Here is a 27325-nt window from a genome sequence, read left to right as displayed (position 1 = left end):
GTAGATTACTCCCTATAGGAGCAGAACAGCGACCGCCTCGCCCGTAGTTGGGCAACCGCCCGAGCTTCTAATTGGGCAAGCAGCAGACAAGGCTCCTCCCAACTAGGGATACTCGTCCTGCTGGTTCCATCTCATTGGCCATAGGCTTAGCCTATTAATTGGACGACTTCCTGCCCTCGGTATGAGGCTAGCGGCGCCATCTTGGTTTTGGTACTCCGCCGCCTCGTTCATTAGGGAAGACAGTGAGGGATGAGGTGGTCTCCGCCCTCTTATCGGCGTACGATCTTATTCAATATGGTGACATTGGTGATTCCTCAGGTCACCCTGGATGTGACGTAACAGACGTCGCCGGGCGCTGTATTAGGACGTACTTCCGGGGACGTTACGTCAATATGGCGGCGTTCATGTAAGTTATCTAACTGGCCTTTGCGGTGTGCAGAATACCTGAGGGGATGTGAGGAGAGACAGGTGTGTGTATGGGGACCTTCCTCTGAGACAGACATTTCTATGGGGGAGGGGAGGGCTAGTATAACACCCCTGTACTGTGTGTCACCCCAACATTGCCTGTCCTCCAATGGTCAGACTTGTGCTGACACCCCCCCCGTCCACCAATGGTCAGACTTGTGCTGACACCCCCCAGCTTACCTGTCCTCTGTTGGTTAGACTTTTGCTGACACCCCCCACCAAGCACTTACCTGTCCTCCGGTGGTCAGACTTGTGCTGACACACCACCACCCTCCCAGGTTACCTGTCCTCCAATGGCCAGACTTGTGCTGACCACCCCCCCCCCCCCAGCCTACCTGTCCTCCAATGGCCAGACTTGTGCTGACCACCCCCCCCCCCAGCCTACCTGTCCTCCAATGGCCAGACTTGTGCTGACCACCCCCCCCCCCCCCCAGCCTACCTGTCCTCCAATGGCCAGACTTGTGCTGACCACCCCCCCCCCCAGCCTACCTGTCCTCCAATGGCCAGACTTGTGCTGACCACCCCCCCCCCCCCAGCCTACCTGTCCTCCAATGGCCAGACTTGTGCTGACCACCCCCCCCCAGCCTACCTGTCCTCCAATGGCCAGACTTGTGCTGACACCCCCCCCCCCCTCCAAGCGCTTACCTGTCCTCCAATGGCCAGACTTACGCTGACACACCCCCCCCCCCCCCCAGCCTACCTGTCCTCCAATGGCCAGACTTGTGCTGACCACCCCCCCCCCCCCCAGCCTACCTGTCCTCCAATGGCCAGACTTGTGCTGACCACCCCCCCCCCCAGCCTACCTGTCCTCCAATGGCCAGACTTGTGCTGACCACCCCCCCCCCCAGCCTACCTGTCCAATGGCCAGACTTGTGCTGACACCCCCCCCCCTCCAAGCGCTTACCTGTCCTCTGGTGGTCAGACTTGTGCTGACACCCCCCCCCCCCCCCAGCCTACCTGTCCTCCAATGGCCAGACTTGTGCTGACCCCCCCCCCCAAGCTTACCTTTCCTCCAATGGCCAGACTTGTGCTGACACCCCCGCCTACCTGTCCTCCAATGGCCAGACTTGTGCTGACCATCCCCCCCCCCCCCCCCAGCCTACCTGTCCTCCAATGGCCAGACTTGTGCTGACCACCCCCCCCCCCCAGCCTACCTGTCCTCCAATGGCCAGACTTGTGCTGACCACCCCCCCCCCCCCAGCCTACCTGTCCTCCAATGGCCAGACTTGTGCTGACACCCCCCCCCTCCAAGCGCTTACCTGTCCTCTGGTGGTCAGACTTGTGCTGACACCCCCCCCCCCCCCCCCCAGCCTACCTGTCCTCCAATGGCCAGACTTGTGCTGACCCCCCCCCCCCAAGCTTACCTGTCCTCCAATGGCCAGACTTGTGCTGACCACCCCCCCCCCCCAGCTTACCTGTCCTCCGGTGGTCAGACTTGTGCTGACACCCCCCCCCCAGCTTACCTGTCCTCCGATGGCCAGACTTGTGCTGACCACCCCCCCAGCCTACCTGTCCTCCAATGGCCAGACTTGTGCTGACCACCCCCCCCCAGCCTACCTGTCCTCCAATGGCCAGACTTGTGCTGACACCCCCCCCCCCCTCCAAGCGCTTACCTGTCCTCCAATGGCCAGACTTACGCTGACACCCCCCCCCCCCCCAGCTTACCTGTCCTCCAATGGCCAGACTTGTGCTGACCACCCCCCCCCCCCCCAGCCTACCTGTCCTCCAATGGCCAGACTTGTGCTGACCACCCCCCCCCCCAGCCTACCTGTCCTCCAATGGCCAGACTTGTGCTGACACCCCCCCCCTCCAAGCGCTTACCTGTCCTCTGGTGGTCAGACTTGTGCTGACACCCCCCCCCCCCAGCCTACCTGTCCTCCAATGGCCAGACTTGTGCTGACCCCCCCCCCCCCCCAAGCTTACCTGTCCTCCAATGGCCAGACTTGTGCTGACCACCCCCCCCCCCCCAGCTTACCTGTCCTCCGGTGGTCAGACTTGTGCTGACACCCCCCCCCCCCCCCAGCTTACCTGTCCTCCGATGGCCAGACTTGTGCTGACCACCCCCCCAGCCTACCTGTCCTCCAATGGCCAGACTTGTGCTGACCACCCCCCCCCCCCAGCCTACCTGTCCTCCAATGGCCAGACTTGTGCTGACCACCCCCCCCCCAGCCTACCTGTCCTCCAATGGCCAGACTTGTGCTGACCACCCCCCCCCCCCCCCCAGCCTACCTGTCCTCCAATGGCCAGACTTGTGCTGACACCCCCCCCCCCAAGCGCTTACCTGTCCTCCGGTGGCCAGACTTGTGCTGACACCCCCCCCCCAAGCGCTTACCTGTCCTCCGGTGGTCGGACTTGTGCTGACACACCACCACCCCCCCAGCTTACCTGTCCTCCAATGGCCAGACTTACGCTGACACCCCCCCCCCCAGCTTACCTGTCCTCCAATGGCCAGACTTACGCTGACACCCCCCCCCCCCCCCAGCTTACCTGTCCTCCGGTGGTCAGACTTGTGCTGACACACCACCACCCTCCCAGGTTACCTATCCTCCAGTGGCCAGACTTGTGCTGACACCCCCCCCCCCCCAGCTTACCTGTCCTCCAATGGCCAGAGACTTACGCTGACACCCCCCCCAGCTTACCTGTCCTCCGGTGGTCAGACTTGTGCTGACACCCCCCCCCCCCCAGCTTACCTGTCCTCCAATGGCCAGACTTGTGCTGACCCCCCCCCCCCCCCCCCAGCATACCTGTGCTGCAGTGGTCAGACTTGTGCTGACTCCTTGTCGTCCTCATCCTCCTCCCTGTCCTCCGATTGGTCAGACTTGTGCTTACATGCCCTCCAGCACAGCCTGCCTGCCCTCCGATTGGTCAGACTTGGGCTGATACACCCTCTGCACAGTCATTGAATAGGAAGACCAGTCATCTGATGTTTCTCCTCCTCCAGCTCTCTAAGCCCCTTATACAGAACAGAGATGTGATCACTTCAAAGGGGAAAAAAGTGTTTTATATATATAATCTATATATATGATCTCTCTATACCCAAATGTTCTGCCTTTTATTTCATAGACTATAAATAAAATGGATTATTATTATATTTCTGCCCTCATCGCTCTGTACATTGTATTATTGTATTGAGGCCTCTTTATTGTTGTATTATACAGGATTTCTATAGAGCCAACAGTGACTGCGCCGCGCTGGACTAACTAAAGGGAGAAGTACAACTGCCATAGAAGAGGACTGGGGGGCCGTTGCCTGTGAGAGACCAAATCTACAAGGAAGGGTCAGTGATAGAATAATTGTGTAAGATGAGTTTATGGAAAAAGTAAAATTTAATTTATTTGATGACGGAGATAGCAGGACAGATTGTGTAGGAAGTTCCAGAGGATAGGAGAGGCTCTGGACATATTGGGTTGGGGAGTTCAAGAAGATGGGAGAGGCACTAGACAGATTGGGTTGGGGAGTTCCAGAGGATGGGAGAGGCTCTGGACAGATTACGGTTGGAGATTTCAGAGGATAGGAGAGGCTCTGGATGGAATCGGGTAGGGGGGTTTCAGAGGCTGGGAGAGGCTCTGGACAGATTACAGTTTGAGATTTCAGAGGATAGGAGAGGCTCTGGATGGACTCAGGTAGGGGAGTTTCAGAGGATGAGAGAGGCTCGACAGATTGGACTGGGGAGTTCCAGAGGATGGGAGAGGCTCTGGACAGTTTGGGGAGTTCCAGAGGATGGGAGAGGCTCTGGACAGTTTGGGGAGTTCCAGAGGACGGGAGAGGCTCCGGACAGTTTGGGGAGTTCCAGAGGATGGGAGAGGCTCTGGACAGAATGGGATGGGGAGTTCCAGAAGAAAGGATAGGCTCCAGACAAGCTGGGGTAGGGAGTGGCTCTGTACAGCACTGCGGCAGGTCGGCTCTGTTGCGCGAAACCACATACCTGTACGTCACTTATGTGTAACAGTTAGTGGGGGTGCGTGTGCTGCCGCTGGAGGTGCGTGCACGTGCCGATTGGCTAGAGGGGGAGCAAATCGGTGGGTCTAGCAACCACGATGTCCGCCGGGCACCCACGATCGCTCCCTGCGATTTTTAGCGGGGCTGCGACATTGCGGCGGACAGATCGGACCCCTGACTGACATTTTTGACACTTTTGGGGGGACCAGTGACATTACTACAGTAATCAGTGCTATAAATATGCACTGTTACTGTACTAATGACACTTGGAGGGAAGGGGTTAACCCAGGGGTGATCAAAGGGTTAATTGTGAGCCTAGGGGGTGTTTCTAACTGTATGGTGGGGGGGCTTGTGAAATGACTATAGAAACCTGTGATCCTATATAGAAGGATCACATGAGCTCTGATCATTCCAGAGAGAAGAACAGCTGACCGTCCTCCTCTCTCAGCGGGGTGCGATCGCAGGTGCACGGTGGCAATTGCAGCCGCCAGTCCTGTGGATCGGCATTCCCGCTGCCTAGTGGGGGCACGCATTTCTTTTCCCCAGCACCACTTCCGCAACCGACGTACCCTTCGGCAAGTGGCTAGGGGGTAAAACCTTCCGGCCTGGAAGTGGTTAAGCTGTTAAACTTGTGAACAGTGCCAGATTAGACCTGGTCTTTAAGCGGTTATAGTACCAATCTTTTATGGTTATATTGAGGTCTGTATTCTTGTATTGTTATTGGAGCATTGTGCGGGAGCGGGTCGCTGGAGTTACAGACCTCTGTGCTTGGAGTGATTGCAGCGGTCCGGCTGTCCAGTGTGCGGTCACTGTACGACATCTTCATATAATAATAATAATAAACACTTGTATATGTTTTATAGGTGAGAAGATGCTTCTCTTAACCCTTCGTTCCTGTGTGATGCACAGCAGGGTGCAAGCTCTGCGTTTCATCCACACTGCTGAAAGCCAGGTAAGTGGTTCACTACAGCGCAGTTAAAGTAGAACTATAGGCAAAATTTATTCTTTTTTTTTGTTTGTTTTCTTCTATTTTATTTTATTCTTTTGTTTTTCTTTTTTTTCTTCTTTTCTCTTTTTTTCTTTTTTTTTTTTTTCTTTCTTTCTTCTTTTTCTCCTTTTTTTTTTTTCTTTTTTCTTCTTTTTTTCTTTTTTCTTCCTTTTTTCTTTTTTCTTTCTTTTTTTCTTTTTTCTTCCTTTTTTCTTTTTTCTTCCTTTTTTTCTTTTTTCTTCCTTTTTTCTTTTTTCTTTTTTCTTTTTTCTTTTTTCTTCCTTTTTTTCTTTTTTCTTTTTTCTTCCTTTTTTCTTTTTTCTTTTTCTTCTCCTTTTTTTCTTCTTTTTTCTCCTTTTTTTCTTCTTTTTTTCTTCTTTTTTCTTTTTTTCTTTTTTCTTTTTTTCTTTTTTCTTTTTTTTCTTTTTTCTTTTTTTCTTTTTTCTTTTTCTTCTTTTTTCTTTTTTTCCTTTTTTTCTTTTTTCTTTTTCTTCTTTTTTCTTTTTTTCCTTTTTTTCTTTTTTTCTTTTTTCTTTTTCTTCTTTTTTTCTTTTTTCTTTTTCTTCTTTTTTTCTTTTTCTTTCTTCTTCTTTTTTCTTTTTTCTTCTTTTTTCTTCTTTTTTCTTTTTTCTTTTTTCTTTTTTCTTTTTTTTTTTTCCATTTTAGCCACTTCCATACCACTGGACGTCATATGACATCCTGGGCTTTAAGTGGGGATATCTGGATAATGGGTGCAGCTGCAGGCATCATTCAGATATACATATCACAATAAGAACAATCATAGCTGCTGTTCAGCCGTTTGATCGTTCTTACAGGCAGCGGGAGGGGACATCCTTCCTTCCCGCCGCCCTCCGGTGCTTCTACCGGCTCGCCCGTGTGACTGGGCGAGCCGGAGAAGGAATCGGCCGACGGCAGAAGTGTCACCATAGAGACTGCAAGGACCAGATGATCCCAGCAAGTCTCTATGACTCTCAGAGGCCCGGGCACGACGTGATGACGTCACGCCTGGCCTGGCAGTTTTCAATACTGCACTGATTTCAGCTGAATAGCCGAGTGTGTTTGTTTTTTTTATATTTATTATTTTTTCAGGCTTTTTAGCCTGTAGGAGAGATGTGAGGTCTTATTGACCCCCAGATCGAGGATCTGTCATTCACTATTCGTATTACAAGGGATGTTTACTTTCCTTGTAATAGGAATAAAAGTGATTTAAAAAAAAAAAAATTAAAATTTAAAGGGGAAGTGTAAAAATAAATAAAATAAACAATAAAAAAAAAAAAAAGTAAAGTGCCCCCATCCCATGCTTGCATACGTCGGGGCCACATATGTAAACGGCATTCAATCCACACATGTGAGGTATCGTCGCAAATGTTCGAGCGAGACCAATAATTCTAGCCCAAGACCTCCACTGCAACTCTAAACTGGTAACCTGTAAAAAATTTTTTAACGCGTCACCTATAGAGATTTTTAGGTACCGAAGTTTAGCGCCATTCCACGAGCGTGCGCAATTTTAAAGCATGACATGTTAGGTATCTATTTACTCAGTGTAACATTATCTTTCACATTATGCAAAAAAAATTGGGCTAACTTTACTTTTTTGTGTAGTGTTTTTTTTTTTTTTAATTCACAAAACAGTTTGTTTTTTTTTTTATAAACAAAACGCGTTTGAAAATTTCTGCGCAAATACCGTGTGACACAAAAAGTTGCAATGACCGACATTTTATTCCCTAGGGCCTCTGCTAAAAAGACATCAATTGTATTTGGGTACAGCGTCGCACGACCGCGCAATTGTTAAAGTAACGCAGTGCCGAATCGCAAGGAATGGCCTGGTCATTAAAGGGGGTAAAACCTTCCGGAGCTGAAGTGGTTAGTGTTACTAAACCCAGGAGACTGCATTCACTATATCTGGTCTCCCCGAGAGCCTCCAGTCACTATATCTGGTCTCCCCAGGAGCCTCCAGTCACTATATCTGGTCTCCCCGGGAGCCTGCATTCACTATATCTGCTCTCCCCAGGACCCTGCATTCACTATATCTGCTCTCCCCAGGACCCTGCATTCACTATATCTGGTCTCCCCGGGAGCCTGCATTCACTATATCTGCTCTCCCCGGGAGCCTGCATTCACTATATCTGGTCTCCCCGGGAGCCTGCATTCACTATATCTGGTCTCCCCAGGAGCCTGCAGTCACTATATCTGGTCTCCCCAGGAGCCTGCAGTCACTATATCTGGTCTCCCCGGGAGCCTGCAGTCACTATATCTGGTCTCCCCGGGAGCCTGCAGTCACTATATCTGCTCTCCCCAGGACCCTGCATTCACTATATCTGGTCTCCCCGGGAGCCTGCATTCACTATATCTGCTCTCCCCAGGACCCTGCATTCACTATATCTGGTCTCCCCGGGAGCCTGCATTCACTATATCTGGTCTCCCCAGGAGCCTGCAGTCACTATATCTGGTCTCCCCAGGAGCCTGCAGTCACTATATCTGGTCTCCCCGGGAGCCTGCATTTACTATATCTGGTCTCCCCAGGAGCCTGCAGTCACTATATCTGGTCTCCCCGGGAGCCTGCAGTCACTATATCTGGTCTCCCCGGGAGCCTGCAGTCACTATATCTGGTCTCCCCGGGAGCCTGCATTCACTATATCTGGTCTCCCCGGGGGCCTGCATTCACTATATCTGGTCTCCCCAGGAGCCTGCAGTCACTATATCTGGTCTCCCCGGGAGCCTGCAGTCACTATATCTGGTCTCCCCGGGAGCCTGCAGTCACTATATCTGGTCTCCCACAGTACACAGAACATGGAAATGCAATTATTTTAGTAAATATAAACTGCTAAATACCCTTTTCTCATCAGCAGTATATAGCAGTCTTGTGACTTCTTATCCGTATCTGGTTATAGCTTGTAGGAGGAATTTCCCTTCTCCTCTGACTGTCCTATGAGGCTGCATGACCCCTGACCCTCTGTCTGGACAGTGCTGAAAGGCCATGTGGTGATCACATGCACTCAACCAAGAAAAAAAACTCTCTAGCAATTCACACCAAACTGAGCATGTGCTGAGTGCCCACAAGGCTCTGTATTATCAGCAGATGGATTGGGGACTGTGGAAGAAGGGGAGAATGAGAGAAGGCAGGATCAAACAGCCTTTTTACACCGGCACGTTGACCAGCCGGTTGCACCATCCGATCGATTCTCGGGCGTGCCGGAAAAAACGGTAAGCCAGAGAAACACCGGCGAAAGGCAGGGGGCGTCCGCTCCCTCCACTTCCGAAAATGATCCAGCAGCTATTGAGCTGCTTGGGCCGCTTTCATTAAAAAGCCAGCTTAAAATAAAAGAAATACCAGGGTTAGGGCTGATAACTTCAGCCATAATTCCGGTAAACCATTTGCAAGTGGATATGCCAGGTCGCTGTATTTCTCTCTAGGGAGTCTGCACCTCTAATGTAATGGAAGGAACGCTCTCCTTCATAGAGCCATGCAGGCACTGAGCCCTGTGTGTGCAGACAGGAATACAAGGAATAAAATGAAAGCCGACTGACAGAATCATTCGTGTTCATTGTACAGCAGGAGGAAGGAAAAATGTGAACGGTTGAATTTCCATGCTTGCGTGATATGTTGGTATATATTAAAGGCTGTTTAATTCTTCATTTGTGGTTATTTTAACAGAGTAGCACCCTATGGAAACACACCATACAGAAAAGATGGAAAAGCACTACAATAACAGACATGGTTACTCCTTCCAGAGCGGCTGTGGGGTCTGTACCAAATGCCGCTGCAAACAAAGCAATAGGACGATGGCTGCTTCTATGTAGTGGCATGGTAGGGGGCGCTGTTCTCCTAGGAGGAGTTACTAGGTAAGAAATTCATTGTTTGTCCTCTATCAGCGTTTCTTTTGCCTTTTTTGTCTTGTATTTGTTGTTGGCTTTTGTCACATATAAGGCCCCTTTCACACCGGCGGTGACTCCGTTTTGCTCAGCAGATATCGATCCGCTGATTCCCATTGAGCAGGCGGATGACAGCTCGGTCTCCACTTACTTTGCAGTAGGGATCGACCGATTATCGGCAAAGCCGATATATTGAGGGCCGATTTGATCTTTCCCCAATATATCAGAATCGGCCACCAAGGTTACCGATATTGACGATATTTCGGGAAAGTGCTTGTACCGGAGTGATGCCTGCATCTAGAGGCATCACCCCGGTACTGGCGTCCATAACCGATGGTCGCTGTCTTGTAATGACAACCAATGCGGCTGAGAAGCGGGAGGGGACGCCCCTCCATGGCTCACCCGGGTTTCCCGTCCCACCGGCAGACCTGGGCAACCATCCTGCACGGCCGCCGAAGACCCGATCAAAGCTGCATTTGGCTCTGATCGGGTCTCCATGTAAAAACCCCATGACATCACTTCCGGGTACTCGGCGCCAGATTTTAAAAAATGACAGCATTTAAAACAGCCAACCCTGGCGTTTTGAATGCTTTTAAGTGCAGAGGAGGGATTTGGGATCCATCCGTCCGGATTTTACGCACAGGATCGGATCGGATAGCTGCGTGTGTCAGCGGACATGTCTCCTCTGACATCGCTGCTCCATAGAGGTGCATGGAGGATCCGATCCGGTCCGCTTGAAAAACTGACAGGGGGACCGGATCGGAAAGCCCGTGTGAAAGGGGCCTAAAGCCTCGTACACACGTACCGATTGTCGGCCGTAAATATTCGGCCGACGACCGATCGGCCGATTGTAGGCTTGTTAGTATGATACAGCCGACAGCGCACTTTCGGCCGAAAAGAATCTGTCGTGCAAGCATTAAAATTTTTGTTGGCCAACACCAGAACGGCCGATTGTTCCTCAGTCAGTACAGATTTCGGCCGACAGACAGCAGATTAGCAAGACTGGGCATGCTCAGAAAAGAAAAAAGACAAGGAAAGTTAACCATCACATGACATCACTTCTGCAGTCGGCTGTTGTTGGCCGACAAAATTCGTGTGCAGTCTTTTGCAGTTTTCAACAGACACGACAGCCCTCAGACAGAAGACGGCCGATCGTTCGGCCGATGATCGGTACGTGTGTACGGGGCTTTAGCATTGGTGATAATTGCTGTTATAAACCCCTTTTAGGGATACAATGACATGTTTCCTGCCTTGTTTTTCTCAGGTTAACAGAGTCTGGACTGTCAATGGTCGATTGGCACCTCATTAAAGAGATGAAGCCGCCAACAAATGAGGAAGAATGGAAGGCAGAGTTCGAAAAATACCAGCAGTTTCCTGAGTTTAAAATGTAAGTAGCAAGATTTAGTGTGCAGTTTTTATGTGAGGATGTGAATAAATAGTCACCAGTATGAAAGAATTGAGTTCAAGGAATCCAACGAGTCAAGCCTCATCATACATAGAATAAAATGAAGACCCTGGTACGGGTGCCAGTGCCACCCATGCCAATATGGCAGTTATCCCATAAAGGCAGTGCTCCTGGGATCCTTTATCACACTTCACATAGAACTTAGCAGTCAGAAGTACAGAACTGAAACCCTTCTCTATATTCTGACTGCTAACGCTTCTAATATGTTCAGTAAGTGCCAGTTCACACTGATGCGATCACAGAGATTGCATGTAATTCGGAACGCACTGCTCCTAAAATTACATGCGATCTCTGTGCGGTGCAACTGTATGGCTGAATTCGCACCGCAATCGCACTAAAACACGCACATGACCCTTTTTTTAATCCGCTGCAGAATCTGATTGCATAGTGGTTCACACTTGTGCGATCTGATTCTGTGCGAACTTGCAGATCGCACTGCGATATGCGATCTCAACTGGGGGCGTCGTTAACTTTTAATTGACACCCCCTGCGTATCGCATATGGCAGTGTGAACTGCCAGGGGTGCAGCTGCGATGCGGGAATGCTGCGACTATGCAGCATGTTCCAAATGTGAACCGGCACTAAAGGATCGTAATGACGATATTTGCTGCAGTATGATCCATCTTTGATCAGTGAATGGACCCTGTAATCTGCATTATTATCCCTTCCATCATAGGTTCAAGTTTATTCTTTGGTAATTGAAGGATGTTTAAAACCACTTCAGCTCCGGAAGGTTTTACCCCCTAAAGTCCAGGGCATTATTTTTGCGATTTGGCACCGCGTTGCTTTAACCACTTCTGGACCAAAGATTTTCCCCCTTAATGACCAGGCCATATTTTGCGATTCGGCACTGCGTTACTTTAACAGACAATTGCGCGGTCATGTGACGCTGTATTTAAATAAAATTGATGTCCTTTTTTTCCCCAAAATAGAGCTTTCTTTTGGTGGTATTTGATCACCTGTGCGTTTTTTTTTTTTTTTTTTTTTTTTCGCTATAAAGAAAAAAAGAGCGACCATTCTGAAAAAAAATATATATTTTTTTTCACATTCTGCTATATAACTCCCAAAAAATAAAAATTAAAAATCAAAATTTTTTGACATTTTAGGCCAATTTGTTTTCTGCAACATATTTTTGGTTTAAAAAAAATCCCAAAAAGAGTATAATAATTGGTTTGTGCAAAAGTTATCACGTCTACAAACTAGGGGAAAGATTTAGATAATCTTTATTAATTTTTATTTTTTACTAGTAATGGCGGCAATCTGCGATTTTTAGCGGGACTGCAACATTTCGGCGGACAGATCGGACACCTAACTGACATTTTTTATTCTGTTGGGGGTACCAGTGACATTACAGTAATCAGGGCTAAAAATATGCACTGTCACTGTGATATAGACACTGGCAGGGAAGGGGGTTAATATTGGGGGTGATCAAAGGGTTAAGTGTGTTCCCTATATGTGCTTTCTAACTGTGGGGGGGGGGTGGATTTAACAGAGGCAGAGAGAGATCTGTGGTTCAGCTTAGCTGAATCACATGATCTTTCCCTGCCTTTCTGACAGGAGAGCCGTCTTGCATTGTTTACATTCTAGACAGCTCTCCTGTCAGTATTGGCGAAGATCGTAGGAGGCCTGCGGCGATCAAGCCCGCTCCTCCCACGGTCTGCCTCCTGCTGTGTCTAATCACCGCCGAAACCCTGTGCACATAATCGCGTAGATGTATGTGTGTGTGTATATGTGTGTGCGTGTATGTATGTATATGTGTGTGTGTAATATATGTGTGTGTATATATATATATATATATATATATGTGTATGTATGTGTGTGTGTATATATATATATGTGTATGTATGTGTGTATATATATATATATATATATATATATATATATATATATATATATATATATATATATATATATATATATATATATATATATATATATATATATATATATATATATATATATATATATATATATATATCTATATCACAATGTGACCAGAGGAATCCAGTGTTACAATTGTAACATAGGGAAGTGATCTGTCTCTTCTTTCTGTATACATTGAGTGTTCACTTGTTTTTCCTCCTTTAGATTAAATCATGACATGACGCTGAAAGAGTTCAAGTTCATTTGGTTCATGGAGTACTCGCACCGTATGTGGGGGCGGGCGGTGGGTCTGATGTACATTCTGCCCGCTGTTTACTTTTGGAGGAAGGGATGGTTCAATCGTTCAATGAAAGGACGGGTGCTCTTCCTGTGTGGCTTTGTCTGCTTCCAGGTGAGGACTGATCAGCGGGAAGAGTCAGAATGCCCCTTCTTGTGCCAATTTGGCTTTTTCCAACTCTCCCACTTGTATGTCTTCCTGCAGGGTCTCCTGGGCTGGTACATGGTGAAGAGTGGATTGGAGGAGAAGCCGGACTCCCATGATGTTCCCCGCGTCAGTCAGTACCGGCTATCCGCACATTTAGGCTCTGCCTTGGTTTTGTATTGTGCAAGTCTTTGGACGGGATTGTCTCTGCTTTTCCCAAGACAAAAGGTATGTCAATGTGTTGTCTGTGTTGATGAGAGGAAGGCAGGTCATCACAGCTGGTGACTCCCTAAGATCATGTGTGGTGGGATTTTATTATATTCCTATTTATTGTACAATCTCTTCATAGTTCTATATGGAAGAAACGAAGATAACACACATCCTGATGTCTAATTAGAACTTTAATTTGGCTTTAAAGCCGCTCTGATCCCACAGTTTGAAGAGGAAGTAAACTTCCATTGATTGTTTGTACCTATAGGTAAGACTATAATGAGGCTTACCTATAGGTACTGTAAATATCTCCTAAAGGTGCACTGTTTAGGAGAGATTTACTGTATATGTAGCTGATGACATCATGCGCTCTGAAGGAACGGCCACCCATGCCATTTCTTCAGAGCCCTGTGCTGTGGCTCCGGCACGCATGTGTGGGACGTCACATGGCTTCGGCCAGTCACACAGCCAGAGTCAATGATTACATGCCGTTCTCTGATGTTGGTGGGTGGCATACCATGAGGTAAAGAGGTAAAAATATATAGAAAGTAAAAAATGGGTAGAAAAATATAAAAAAGGGTGAGGTGGGAGGGGGGGCCCACGAACAGCAGCTGCCAGCTGGAGCAAGGAGAGGCTCTGAGGAGAATAAACAGAAAGAAAGCACACAGCCAGAGTCCACAGACCCGGGAAGGAAGACTGGTGAAGATGAATGCGGCCTCCAGCGGGGATGACGAGGGCTTCGTTTGCAGGTAAGTTTCACATAATGTGCTAGTATGTGATGCATACTAGCACATTATGCCTTTACTTTGCAGGTCAGACAAAAAAAAAATGGCGGCGGTTTACTTCCTTTTTAAAGTGATTGAAACGATCACCTTGTAAAACAACCTGTTCGGTTTAAAATATGAAAGGCAAAACATTTTGTGTATAGAGCTGGCCGTACACTAAAGCGGATTTCCACCCAAAAGTGAAACTTCCGCTCATTTGCTTCCTCCCCCCTCGGTGCCACATTTGGCACCTTTCGGGGGGGGGGGGGGGAAATGGGCACCTGTTTTTGACAGGTACCCTTCCCCACTTCCAGGAGACGGTGCCGCGTCGCCATCCCTCGAAAGTTCGGCCCCCTCCTCCTTCCCCCGCCGCCGGCCCAATCCAAATGCAAAGCGTGCTTCGCGCATGCGCAGTAGGGACCCGCCCTTGAAGCCGCAAGGCTTCACTGCCGGATTCCCTTACCAGCAATGGCGGCGGCAGCACCCGACAGCCGATGGAAACGATCGGCTGCGGTGCTGACATCGCTGGACTCAAGGACAGGTAAGTGTTCTAATTAAAAGTCAGCAGCTACAGTATGTGTACAGTATTTGTAGCTGCTGACTTTTAATTTTTGGAGGGGGTGGAGCGGGAGGCGGAACTCAGCTTTAAGTTTTTTATTTGAATTTATTTTCATTTTAACCGCTTTCTTACCGCGTTTATAGCCGAAAGGCGGCTACAGTGCAGCTCTGTTCTGGGAGGGTGTCCATGGACATCCCTCGTACACCCCCTGGGGTGCACATACAGCATGGTCTGTGATTGATGTGTCCTTCGGACACAGCCGATCACAGATCATGATATAGGGCCAATCACAGCGGCCCTTTACTACGTGATCAGCTGTGTCCAATCAGAACTGGCAACTATGTTTACACTGTGATCAGCTATCGGCAGTCCTCTTCTCACGTGCTGTCACAGCGTGAGAAGAGGAGAACTGGTAACCGGCAATCCTGACGGGGGACGTGCACACAATCAGTGCTGCCCATCAGTCCCTCCTTATCAGTGCTGCCCATCAGTCCCTCCTTATCAGTGCTGCCCATCAGTCCCTCCTTATCAGTGCTGCCCATCAGTCCCTCCTTATCAGTGCTGCCCATCAGTCCCTCCTTATCAGTGCTGCCCATCAGTCCCTCCTTATCAGTGCTGCCCATCAGTCCCTCCTTATCAGTGCTGCCCATCAGTCCCTCCTTATCAGTGCAGCCTCATCATTGCCTCCTTATCAGTGCAGCCTCATCATTGCCTCTTCATCAGTGCAGCCTCATCATTGCCTCTTCATCAGTGCAGCCTCATCATTGCCTCTTCATCAGTGCAGCCTCATCAGTGCCCATCAGTGCAACCCATCAGTACAGCCTCATCAGTGCCCATCAGTGCAGCATCATCAGGGCACATCAGTTAAGGGGAAAAATTACTTATTTGCAAACTTTTATAACAAACTTTAAAAAAAAATTGTTTAGCAAAAAATAAAAAACCCAGCAGTGATTAAAAGCCACCAAAAGAAAGCTCTTATCTGTCTCAAAGAAATTATAAATATTTCATATGGGTACATTGCTGCATGACCATGTAATTGTCATTCAAACTTCAACAGCACTGAAAGCTGAAAATTGGTCTGGGCAGAAAGGGGTGAAAGTGCCCAGTAGGCAAGTGGTTAAGAGCATTTTATTTTGTTTTTGTTTGTTTTTTTTTCATTAGTGGAGTCAAATTGATGTTAGTTTTTGACGTAAAAAAAATTTGAAGGAGCTGGATGGAAATTTTTTTTTTTTTTCGACCGAATATCTAATAGTGTGTTTGGTTTTTATTAGGGAAAGTCCATTCATTTCAAAATGGAATTCTGAAGCAAATTAAATTTTTGAAGTTCTTTCAAACATTTGTCAAGTCCTCGAATGTGCTGAGAATTTTCGGATGACTGTTCTTACGAACATTGTGTGTGGCCCGTTTTACAATGTGCAAATCTTGGCAGTCAAGGTTTCAGGCCAATCGTGTGTTTTCCTCACTGGAGGGGTGGGAGACGGCCCTGGGGACCTTTTGGTGATTTAATGGTTTCCAGTGTAGCAACAGTCCTTGAAATAGCTGTACAGTTGAGGGGGTGGCACATAATCCCACAAGCAGGGACATATGAAATATATGGTAATGTATTCATAACTCAGATCTGTCCTCTAATCCTCTTCCAGATGTAAATGTCATAACATTTATTTCCCTAGAAGGTGAAGGTTGTACCGGTGATTGAAGGAATGTGCCTTTGGATATTTATTTATGTTTTTGTTTCACTCCATAGTTGCCTGAGACCCGTCAGCTGTGGAAGTTGAGGATGTTTACACATTGGACCACAGGCCTGGTCTTCCTTACCGCACTCTCAGGTACCAAAACCCCTGAACCCTGTGCATGCCATCAACATGCAATGACCGATCTGATTTTTAAGATGTAAAGTCATGATCTGAGCCATCAGGGCCACATAGGAGCCAGATATCCCAGTCTGAAGTAGTGAATGCAAAGCTTATCAGCTGTCATAGAATGATAACTCTGTACAATGTAAGGACTCATTCACACGGGTGCTCAGCTCCACGCAGCAGCCAGAACCATTTACTTTTCTTTTCTAATCCTGCCGAGCTGCATGCAGGCTGCCCATAAGAGGTGAATGGGGTATGCACCAGCTGTATAGGCTCACCTGTATAGCCAGATTTGACAGGTACGCAGGACCCTTTACTGTGTACCTGTCAAACTCTGCTATAGGTGAGCCTATACAGCTGATGTATACCCACTCACTTTATATGGGCTGCCTGATGCAGCTCAGCGGTAAAGAAAAAAAAAAAAAGTAAATTTACTCTGTGCCACCAACAGTGGAAGGGAATTGCACAGCTTTAAACAGCAAAGAACCCCTTACAGAGTTTAAAGAGGTTGTAAACCCACATATATATTTTTTTTTCTTCACCCTGAAAGAGAAACACATAATGAGCTAGTATGCATCGCATACTAGCTCATTATGAAATACTTACCTTAGAACGAGCCCCCGCCGTGCCGCCTGCTTAACTTCTATGTCGCCCGTCTTTCAGGATCGCGGCATCTGGCCATCTGATTGGCCGGAGCCGCGGTGACGTCACTCCCGCACATGCGCCGACGGTCACGGCACGGGGCTCTGAAGGAACGGCACCAGCGGCCGTTCCTTCAGAGCGCATGCGCCAGTGATGTCACTGGCTGCATGTAAGGTAAATATCCCACACATGCGTGCCGGAGCCACAGCACAGGGCTCTGAAGAAATGGCATGGTGGCCGTTCCTTCAGAGCGCATGATGTCATCAGCTACATATACAGTAAATCTCTCCTAAACGGTACATGTTTAGGAGATATTTCCAGTACCTATAGGTGAGCCTTATCATAGGCTTACCTATAGGTACAACTTGCAGAGGAGGGTTTACTTCCTCTTTAAGGTTGAATTGCTTCTTGTCCAACTTCATTGTGCTGCAGCATGTCTTCTTTAGACACCTTAGGTTAAATAGTTTCCTCCCAATGCCAGGGTCACCATTTAAAGATCTGTATATTATGATCATATCCGCTTTTTAAAGAGTCTCCTACAGGGAGAATAGGTTTAGTATTTGTAGTTGTTCTCTTTGTTTGGCTCGTCCATCCCCCATAACCGAGTTCCTCCATGCCCCAAGGTTGGTCTCCTCCATGCCCCAAGGTTGGTCTCCTCCATGCCCCGTGGCTGGCTGGTGTCCTCCATGCCCCGTGGCTGGCTGGGCTCCTCCATGCCCCGTGGCTGGCTGGTCTCCTCCATGCCCCGTGGCTATTATATCTGCACTAGTGCTGCTGGCTTCCCTACTATGGGATGCTTACAGAGTTCTCAGTGAGATTTTCAGGATCCTAGTTTCTTGAACTCTCTGCTTATACAAAGTGGAATTTCCTGTCTTGCATGACACACCCTGTCCTTTTTACCCCCTAAGGCAGCGGTCCCCAACCTTTTTGGCACTGGGGACCATTTTCTGATTTTATAGAAGAAAATTTGGAAGGTGTAATGGATGGTGTTCCGCTGTGATTTTTCGGGACAGTGACTGGTGTTGGCGCTTGAATCCTCACCACACCGTGGTTGATATGGTGTCAGGATGATTGAAGCACATTATTTCTATTACATTGTAGTATAAAATGAAATGGCTTAAATCACCATAATGCAGAATTTGTGGGAGCCCTGAGTCTGTTGCCTGCCACCCAGATGCACCTTGTCACTTGCCACGGCCGCCTGCCACCCAGATGCACCTTGTCACTTGCCACGGCCGCCTGCCACCGGATGCAGCGCGTCACTTGCCACGGCCGCCTGCCACCGGATGCAGCGCGTCACTTGCCACGGTCGCCTGCCACCGGATGCAGCGCGTCACTTGCCACGGTCGCCTGCCACCGGATGCAGCGCATTACTTGCCACGGTCGCCTGCCACCGGTGTTAGCGCTTGAATCATCACCACACCGCGGTTGATATGGTGTCAGTATGATTGAAGCACATTATTTCTATGATTACATTGTAGTATAAAATGAAATGGCTTAACTCACCATAATGCAGAATTTGTGGGAGCGTGTGTTGCCTGCCACCCAGATGCACCTTGTCACTTGCCACGGTCTCCTGCCACCAGATGCAGCGCGTCACTTGATGCCACTAAATGCAGCGTGTCACTATCCTGCCACCATATTTAGAATGTCACTTTAGCCTGCCGCCAAAAAATACCAGATTCAGCTTGTTGCTTGCCATCATTGCTTGTCACTCGATGCAGCTTGCCACTATCCTGCCACCATATGTAGAATGGTATTTTTTGGTGGCAGGCTACAGTGATATTCTACATATGGTGGCAGGATAGTGGCAAGCTGCATCGGGTGACAAGCAATGGTGGCAAGTGACGAGCTGTATCTGGTATTTTTTGGTGGCAGGCTACAGTGACAGATGTCACTTGCCACCGTTGCTTGTCACATGATGCAGCTTGCCACTATCCTGCCACCATATGTAGAATGTCACTGTAGCCTGCCACCAAAAAATACCAGATGCAGTTTGTTCTCTTCTTGCAGCCTCTCCCCAGTGCTACGGCGTCCGACAGAGCGGGGAAACCAGCACATGTGCAGTTGCTACTGTGTTCGTCCTACCCTAGAGTGAGAGGGCAGTGGTGATGCAGGGTTGGCAGTGAGAGATGATGTCATCCCTCTGCTTGCCCACCGCACCTCGATCCGTGCAGCCTGCTGTGTTCACAATGCAGCATACTTTGATATACCATACCTGTTGGATTCCTCTGTTACATTGGTCCAAGCTGAATCAATTGTAACTATATAAAAAATGTCATACCTGGATTTCTTCTTTAATGTGTCCCTCTGTCCCATAATTTTTGTACTTCTTATAAAATCATTTTCTTGGAATCTATGGTGCGACATAGGCCCTTCCCTCTCATTGTTATGATCATGTTCTCCGTACGGCATGTTAGGAGAGCGTATCCTGGACTGTCCTAGTTTTCTTGAGTGTTTTTTTGTTTGTTGGTGTCCAATCCCCCTGTAGGCCACAGGATAATCTGAAGATCAAAGACTTTGCGCCCTTCATTGAACTCCGTAAAATCCTTTTCTTGGTAAGTATGGGAATTTCGTTATACTGAGGTATACTTCACATAGCAAACTGCTTTATTTTAATCTTCGGGGTGTCTATAGAAGTCTTAATTTCTTTTATTGTACATCACGGGACACAGCCGGGAGCAGTTATAATAATTACTATCTGGGTTATATGCCACCTTTAGGTGAATGGACACTGGCAAACCAAAAGACAGGAAGTCCCCCTCTATATAACCCCACTCATACAGGAAGTACCCCAGTTTTTTCGCCAGTGTCTTATAGGTGGTCATGGTTGGAGAAGCTCTCCATATTAGAAGAAGAAAGAAGATTATGCTACAATCCTGGTTAAGATCTCTGGATCCAAGGGGATTGGCAATCTGATCCGTTCAAAAGTGGAAGACTAAAGGATGGTACCTGAGCCTCAGTAAAGGGAAACAGTATTGCCTGTAATGCGACCCTCTTGGGCACTGGAACCTGGTATCCGGACCCTTGGTAAGACTAACTTCAAAGGCGTTCTGGCAGGGTGCCCTACAGGCCCAAGGGAGTAGCCCCAAAATTTTGGGGACCTGGCCCTTGAAGGACGACAAGTGACAGAACCCGCCCTGATGGGTGGAGATTGGATTCTAGTTATAGGCAGAATCATGCGGCGGGAATGGTAAGTTTACTTTAATTATGATGCACTGTTATCTTCTAATTTACCAGATACCGGGGGTCATGTTTTATTTCTCCACTAGAGGCAGTATGTGTATTCAGCTGTGGCCTGCGTACCTTGGATGCCTTACATTTTTCTGCTCTCAACCGCCCTGACTCTTGGCAGGCAACGGGACTTTGTACATCCCGCCCGCGCATCTGCTTACCCTCTGTGGCTCACGTTCAGGCCATCCCTGCGGTGGGAGATCACACGCATGTGCAAGTTCAGCCTATTCACATGAGCAAGCGAGCGTGCACGTTGAGCCGGGAGGGGACGTGTCTGTGACACGTTGGCGTGCACATACCATGCCGCACTTGCACAGTAAGGGGAACGAAGACGGCGTGGCATCTGAGGAGTGTTCCTGGCAGCGTGACCTTCTGTCAGAAGCTGGATGGGACACAGAGCAGCTGGGTGTGTGATTCACTGAGGCACTGACAAGTTCTGTTACTTTGGGATAACTGAGCTGTGTGTGATAAGCTGGTACAGCTTGGCACAAGTTTTGAGTACACTAAAGTAAGTACCTCAAGTTTTCTTCTCTGGGCCAATGTCCTCTTGGAAAGGAATGGGGGGGAGGGGCACAAGTGTGCTGCCATCAGGATTGGAAGATCCTAGCCATGCATTCTCTGTGTTAACCTCCCCTGAGAGGCTAGAGGTGACTGGCCAATCTAAGCCACTATGGTTGTCAGGCATAGGGGCCACATATAGTGCTTCTGTCTCAGCCTACGTCATGAAGGACGATTTGGCATCGGCTTTAGCTGGCCTTGAGGGAAAAATTGCTGGCATGATTGGTTCAGTGTCACAAGGAGGAAGAAAACGTGATGGATCCCCCCCCCCCCACCTGTTTTTGTTCAGGATTGGGCAGAGGAGGTGGAAGAAGTAGCTGTAAATGGCTTAGAAGAAGGCCAAGCAGAGGATTCCGCTTCTGGGGAGTCAGGGTCTGAGGAGCCGTTCTCGGCCTCTCAATCCCAGGGATTAATTCAGTCTCTCACTGAAATGGTCCGGTCTGGATTTAAATTTCCTCCCTAACAGATTTCAGAAGTCTTTTTCCTCATTAAGCTCATTACGTCCTCTTTAAAATTCTCAGTCTTTTCCCTTTTAGAGCAGATAGTATATGCTGATTGGGATCATTCACAAGAAAATGGAGTATGTCTACAGTGGATGCTGCTATTTTCTTCTGTAAACATAAATTTAACCCTTTCTGTAGCTTATACCCAGGAGAAATTGGAATTTTTACTAAAAGCTTCCTTTTGCTATTGCAGGGTCTGCAATACAACCAGCAGTGGCAGCTATAGGAGTTTCAGTCTTTGAAAGACCATATTAAACGGGTGCCCTGGAGTGTTCCTTTTTCAGGGAGAGTCTGCTGAAAATTTAGCAGATTTACCTCGGCCTATGTGTTTTGCAGTAGATGCTCTTAAGAACTCCATACAGCAAATGTCACAGTTTGCTCTTTTGTCAGTTCATATGCGCAGAATCCTGTGGCTAAAAAGTTGGTCTGCGGAATTACTGTGTAAAAAAAAAAATAAAAAAAAAAAAATAAAAAATTGCTAGCTGGCTTTCCCTTTCATGGGGAACACCTATTTGGCGAGGATCTTGACGAATATATCTAAAAGATTTCGGGTGGGGGGGGGGGGGGGAGTGTGCTTTTACCAGTTAGGAGAAGTAAACGTCCTTCTTTTAAGGTGTCTAACACTTAGATTCCCAGTACTTCTAATCCCAGGGAGTTTCTACGGCCTCAGCCATCTGGATTTAGAGCCAAGCCTTCAAGTCAAGGGCAGAAGAAACCCTTGGCCCAGAGACCTACCAAGCCTAGCTCAAAGTCTACCCTGTGAAGGAACGCCCCCACTTAGTCAGGTGGGGGGAAGGCTGCTACAGTTCTTGGAGGCCTGGGTGGAAATGATTCAGGACAACTGGGTTATTTCCACCATCTCCCAGGGGTACAAACTAGAATTTTGGGTGTTTCCTCATCCTCGGTTTGTAAGGTCAAACATACCTGCAGATCCTCTAAAAAGAAGATCCTTCCTTCTTTCTGGCTCTGGACCATCTGAGGTCTCGTGCAGTGATTACAGAAGTTCTGGATGACGATCTGTTACTTATAGACCAATCGGCTTTTTCTTTTAAGCCAGAATGTGTTCCGGGCAGTTCAGTTCTTAGAACGTCTGGGTTGGATTCTGAATTTGGCAAACTCGGCGTTGCAGCCGGTTCAGAGTCGAGAGTATCTGGGTTTCCTTGTGGACACAGTACAGGCAAAGGTGTTTTTGCCGCCAAGAAAGCTTGTAGCCCTGAAGGATCTGGTTCGGATCGTAAGAGGGGAAAAAAAGTATCCTTCTGTACATCTTTGTATAAGGTTGCTAGGGAAGATGGGGTCCTCATTCGATACCGTTCCTTATGCCCAGTTCCATGCCAGACCTTTACAGGACAACATTCTGTCAGCCTGGAGCAAAAAGATCTAGGTCCTAGATTATTGCATGACTCTAGTACCAAGGGTACGTCCGAGTCTAGGTTGGTAGCCAGGAATTCTTCCAGTAGTCTGGAAGGTGGTGACTACAGATGCCAGTTTCTCCAACTGGGGAGCAGTTCTGGAGGAAGCCACTGTCCAAGGGAAATGGTCCTGGTTAGAAAGGAGATTCCCCATCAATATCCTGGAAATCTGAGCGGTTTGTCGGGCATTAAGGTACTGGACTCCCAGACTTCGGGGTTGCCCCGTCAGGATACAGTGCGACAAAGCCATGGCTGTGGCCTATATCAACCATCAGGGGGGTACCAAGAATCAGTCAGCCCAGGAGGAGGTGGGTCACATCTTATCCTGGGTGGAGAACTTGTTCCATGCCGGTCGGCGGTTTTCATCCCAGGAATACAGAACTGGCAGGCAGACTTTCTCAGTCGCCAGCAGATGTTTCCAGGGGAATGGTCCTTGCATCCCAAGATCTTTGCATTAATTTGTCAATGCTGGGTGGTCCCGGGCGTAGATCTGTTGTTGTTGTTGAACCTGGATGCCAAGTTGAACAAATTTGTGTCCAGGACCAGGGATCCGCTCGCAGTCGGAGTGGATGCCTTGGTGACACCTTGGGAGCAGTTCTCCCTGATCGGTGCCTTTTCCCTGATAAAGCTTCTGCTACGATTTCTGCGCAGGATTCAGGAAGAAGAGAAACCAGTAATCCTGGTGGCTGCAGCTTGGCCCAGGAGGATTTGATACGCGCAAATTCTAAGGTTGGCGGTGGGAAGGCTATGGGTTCTCCCACTGCGTCCGGACCTGCTCTCTCAAGGTCCGATATTCCATCCTGCTTTACAATCTCTAAATTTTGATAGGTTGGCTATTGAAGCTTGGATTTTGAGGGAGTGGGGGTAGATCTGGTCCTGCAGTCTCTACCGTGATAAACGCTAGGAAACCAGTCTCTAGGGGTATTTATTACATTGTCTGGAAGTCTTAAATTTTTGTGTGAGGCCAGGAAGTGGCATCCCCGTAAATATATCATCGGGAGAATGCTAGCCTTCTTGCAAGTAGGGGTAGATATGAAGCTAGCCTTAGGCACTACTAAAGGACAAATTTCAGCCTTGTCAGTATTTTCTCAATTTGCTTTGCATTCCTTGGTCTGAGCCTTTATACAACGGGAGCTCCGTATGCTTCCACCAGTTAGGCCACTGTTGTGTCCTTGGGATTTAAATTTGGTCCTGGCGGTTTTACAGAAACAGCCTTTTGAGCCCATTCAACATATTCCTCTGGTTCTTTTGACCAGAAAGTTAGTCTTTTTGGTTGCAGTAACTTCAGCTAGAAGCGTATCAGAGTTAGCGGCTCTTTCTTGTAAGGAGCCATTTTTGATGTTGCACCAAGATAGGGTAATTCTACGTCCACACCCAGGGTTTTTGCCCAAGGTGGTGTCAGTTTTTTATTTGAATCAGGATATTATACTGCCTTCCTTTATTCCAAATCCTCAAACAGCAGAGGAAAAGTTGTTACATTCTCTCGATGTAGCACGTGCATTTAACCACTTAAGCCCCGGAAGATTTTACCCCCTTCCTGACCAGGGCCTATTTTGCGATTCAGCACTGCGTGACTTTAATGGAAAATTGTGCAGTCGTGCGATGCTGTACCCAAACGAATTTGACGTCCTTTCTTTTGGTGGTATTTGATCAGCTGTGCGTTTTTTTTTTTTTTTTTTTTTTTTTTTATCATGCGCTATAATAAAAAAAAGAGCCACAATTTTGCAAAAATAATATTTTTCACATTTTTTTTTTATATGAAATTCCCCCAAAAAAATGTAAAATTCAAAATTTTTTAACCTTTTAGGCCAATTTGTTTTCTGCTACATATATGTTTGGTAAAAAAAAATTGCAAAAAGCGTATTTTGATTGGTTTGTGCAAAAGTTATTGCGTTTAATAACTAAGTGAAAGATTTTTGTCATTTTTATTGTTTTATTTTTTAACGAGTAATGTTGGTGATCTGCTTTTTTTTTTTTTTTTTTTTTTGCGGGACTGCGACATTGCAGCGGACAGATCGGACCCCTGACTGACATTTTTGACACTTTTGGGGTTACCAGTGACATTACTGCAGTAATCAGTGCTATACATATGCACTGTTACTGTAAAAATGACCCGCAGGGAAGGAGTTAACTTTATTTGAGAGGGAGGGGTTAAGTGTGTCCCTAGGGACGTGATTCTAACTGTGATTGGATGTGGCTGTATGTGTAATAGCAGAGATCAACGGTCCTACATAGCAGGACCGTATGATCTGTGTTGTTACACAGGAGAGAATGACAGGCGGCTGTGTTTACATTAGCCTCCTGCCTTTCTCCCGCTGTAACCGACGATCGCGAGTGACCAGCAGATATCGGGTCCACCGGTCACTCGCGCGCGGGGGGGGGTCCGTGAGCGCCTCTGGCGGCGCGCTCGCTCCCTAGAGCCTCACAGGCAAGCGACGTAGACCTACGTTACTTTGCCTGTGAGGGGCTGACCGCCGCAGTAAATAGTTGTGCGGCGGTCGGCAAGCGGTTAAGGTCTATTTGAAGATGTCCACTTAGATTCGGAAGACCGACCTTTTGCCTGTGCTGCCAGAAGGTCCCAGGAAAGGGCAAGCAGTATCTAGGTCTACGATATCTCAGTGCATTCGCCACGTTATTATCCAGGTGTAGGGTTTAAAGGGGAAGGTTCCACCTTTTCTGGTAAAGGCACACTACCAGAAGAATAGGTGCTTCTTGGGCAGTTTGCCATCAAGCTTCTATGGCTCAGATTTGCAGGGCCGCTACTTGGTCTTCAGTGCGTAAGTTCACTAGATTCTATCAGGCGAATGTTAGGACCCGGTACGTTTCCGCATTTGGCCGCAGTGTGCTGTAGATCTTTTTGGTCTGATGGCATTTTTTTTTTCTTCGTATTTAGTGTCCCCCTTTTCTCAAGTACATTGCTTTGGGACGTCCCAGATAGTAATTATTATGGCTGCTCTGTGTCCCGTGATGTACGATAAAGAAATTTGGATTTTTCCTACAACTTACCTGTAAAATTATTTTCTTAGAGTACATCACGGACACAGAGGTCCCTCCCCTCTTGTCTGGGATGTTTATTGCTTTCTACAAAACTGAGAACCTTCCTGTATGGGAGGGGTTATATAGAGGGGGACTTCCTGTATGGGAGGGGTTATATAGAGGGGGACTTCCTGTATGGGAGGGGTTATATAGAGAGGGGGACTGCCTTTCTTTTTGGTTGCCAGTGTCCATTCCCCTATAGGTGGCGTATAACCCAGATAGTCATTATTATGGCTGCTTCGTGTCCTGTGATGTACTCCAAGAAAAGGATTTTACAGGTAAACTGTAGGAAATATCCAGTTTTTCTCCAGTGTATCCTCCACTCTGTCTCTTCTTAGGGGCCTTTGTGGCTGGTCTGGATGCTGGCCTTGTCTACAACTCCTTTCCAAAGATGGCGGACCGCTGGATTCCAGATGACCTTCTGGCCTTCTCCCCAATCTTCAAGAACATCTTTGAGAATCCAACAACTGTACAGTTCAACCATCGCATCCTTGTGAGTAAAAGGAATCCTTGCAGTTTAATTCTGTAGCTTTTTAACAACCTTATTTCTGAAAGCGCTTTGTTCCTCCCATAGGGGACCACTTCTGTAGCTGCCATTACTGGCTTGTATTTCTATTCCCGGAAGATCCCACTTCCTCGGAGGGCCAGGCTGGCTGTGAACAGTCTACTTGCTATGGCTTATTTACAGGTAATTCCTCTTTTGACATGCTACAGGTGAATTCCATCATGTCACTTCCACTATATAGATCAGGAATCCTCAAACTACGGCCCTCCAGCTGTTGCGGAACTACGCATTGTAAAACTCTGACATTCACAGACATGGCTAGGCATTATGGGAATTGTAGTTCCTGAACAACTGAGGGCCATGACCAAGACCCCTGATATAGATGAACAACCAAACCAAAAGAATCCTTTGCGGAGTCTCCCTCAGTCTTCAATGGTGCCCATATTCTGCTGCTTGTATCTAAGCTACGTATCCAGTCACACTTTACTTCCTACATGTAATGGTAACTTTAGTAGCCAGTGTAGGAGAGTTATGCTCATGGTGAAGTTTCAGTAAAATACAATAACAATATATATATATATATATATATGGCAATATATATTTCTGGGCATAGTTGTGTTTTGGCCTTTCACACTATTCTTCTACCATTTCAGGTGACTCTTGGAATTAGCACTTTACTTCTGTATGTCCCTACTTCACTGGCAGCCACCCATCAGTCCGGCTCACTGGCCCTCCTCAGCATGGCCATCTGGGTTATGAATGAATTGAGACGTTTCCCAAAATAGTGACTTTTATCCAATCGGATGTGTCGGTGAAGGAGAAATATTTAATGAATATTTAATGCATAATGCCAAGTGTGGGTTGCATATTATTCTGCTTTTCGATTAAAGGGAGTGGAAAGACCTGAAGGATAATAAATTTCTGTAAATATATTTTGTATTTGGGAGGAGCGGCCTCCAAGTATGCCTTTTGTCAATTTGCAAACCAAAGTAATGCTAAAATAAAGAAAAA

At 47.6% G+C, this 27325-nt stretch overlaps 1 protein-coding gene across 1 annotated transcript; it reads left to right on the top strand.

The window, feature by feature from the left end:
* The first annotated feature begins 3733 nt into the window (after positions 1-3733).
* Positions 3734-27325, top strand: COX15 (cytochrome c oxidase assembly homolog COX15). Its single transcript, XM_082268279.1, has 10 exons — positions 3734-3742; positions 5268-5356; positions 9048-9235; positions 10530-10652; positions 12819-13005; positions 13096-13263; positions 16313-16394; positions 26148-26302; positions 26384-26497; positions 26968-27325. The coding sequence occupies exons 2-10, from the start codon at positions 5276-5278 to the stop codon at positions 27097-27099; spliced, it is 1230 nt and encodes a 409-aa protein (XP_082124405.1). The 5' UTR covers positions 3734-3742; positions 5268-5275; the 3' UTR covers positions 27100-27325.

The sequence above is a fragment of the Pelophylax lessonae genome, assembly GCF_965119305.1.
Source record: "Pelophylax lessonae genome assembly, chromosome: 9".
NCBI lineage: Eukaryota > Metazoa > Chordata > Amphibia > Anura > Ranidae > Pelophylax > Pelophylax lessonae.
The sequence above is the reverse complement of the archived record's forward strand: the minus strand, read 5'-3'. Positions and strand labels throughout refer to the sequence as shown.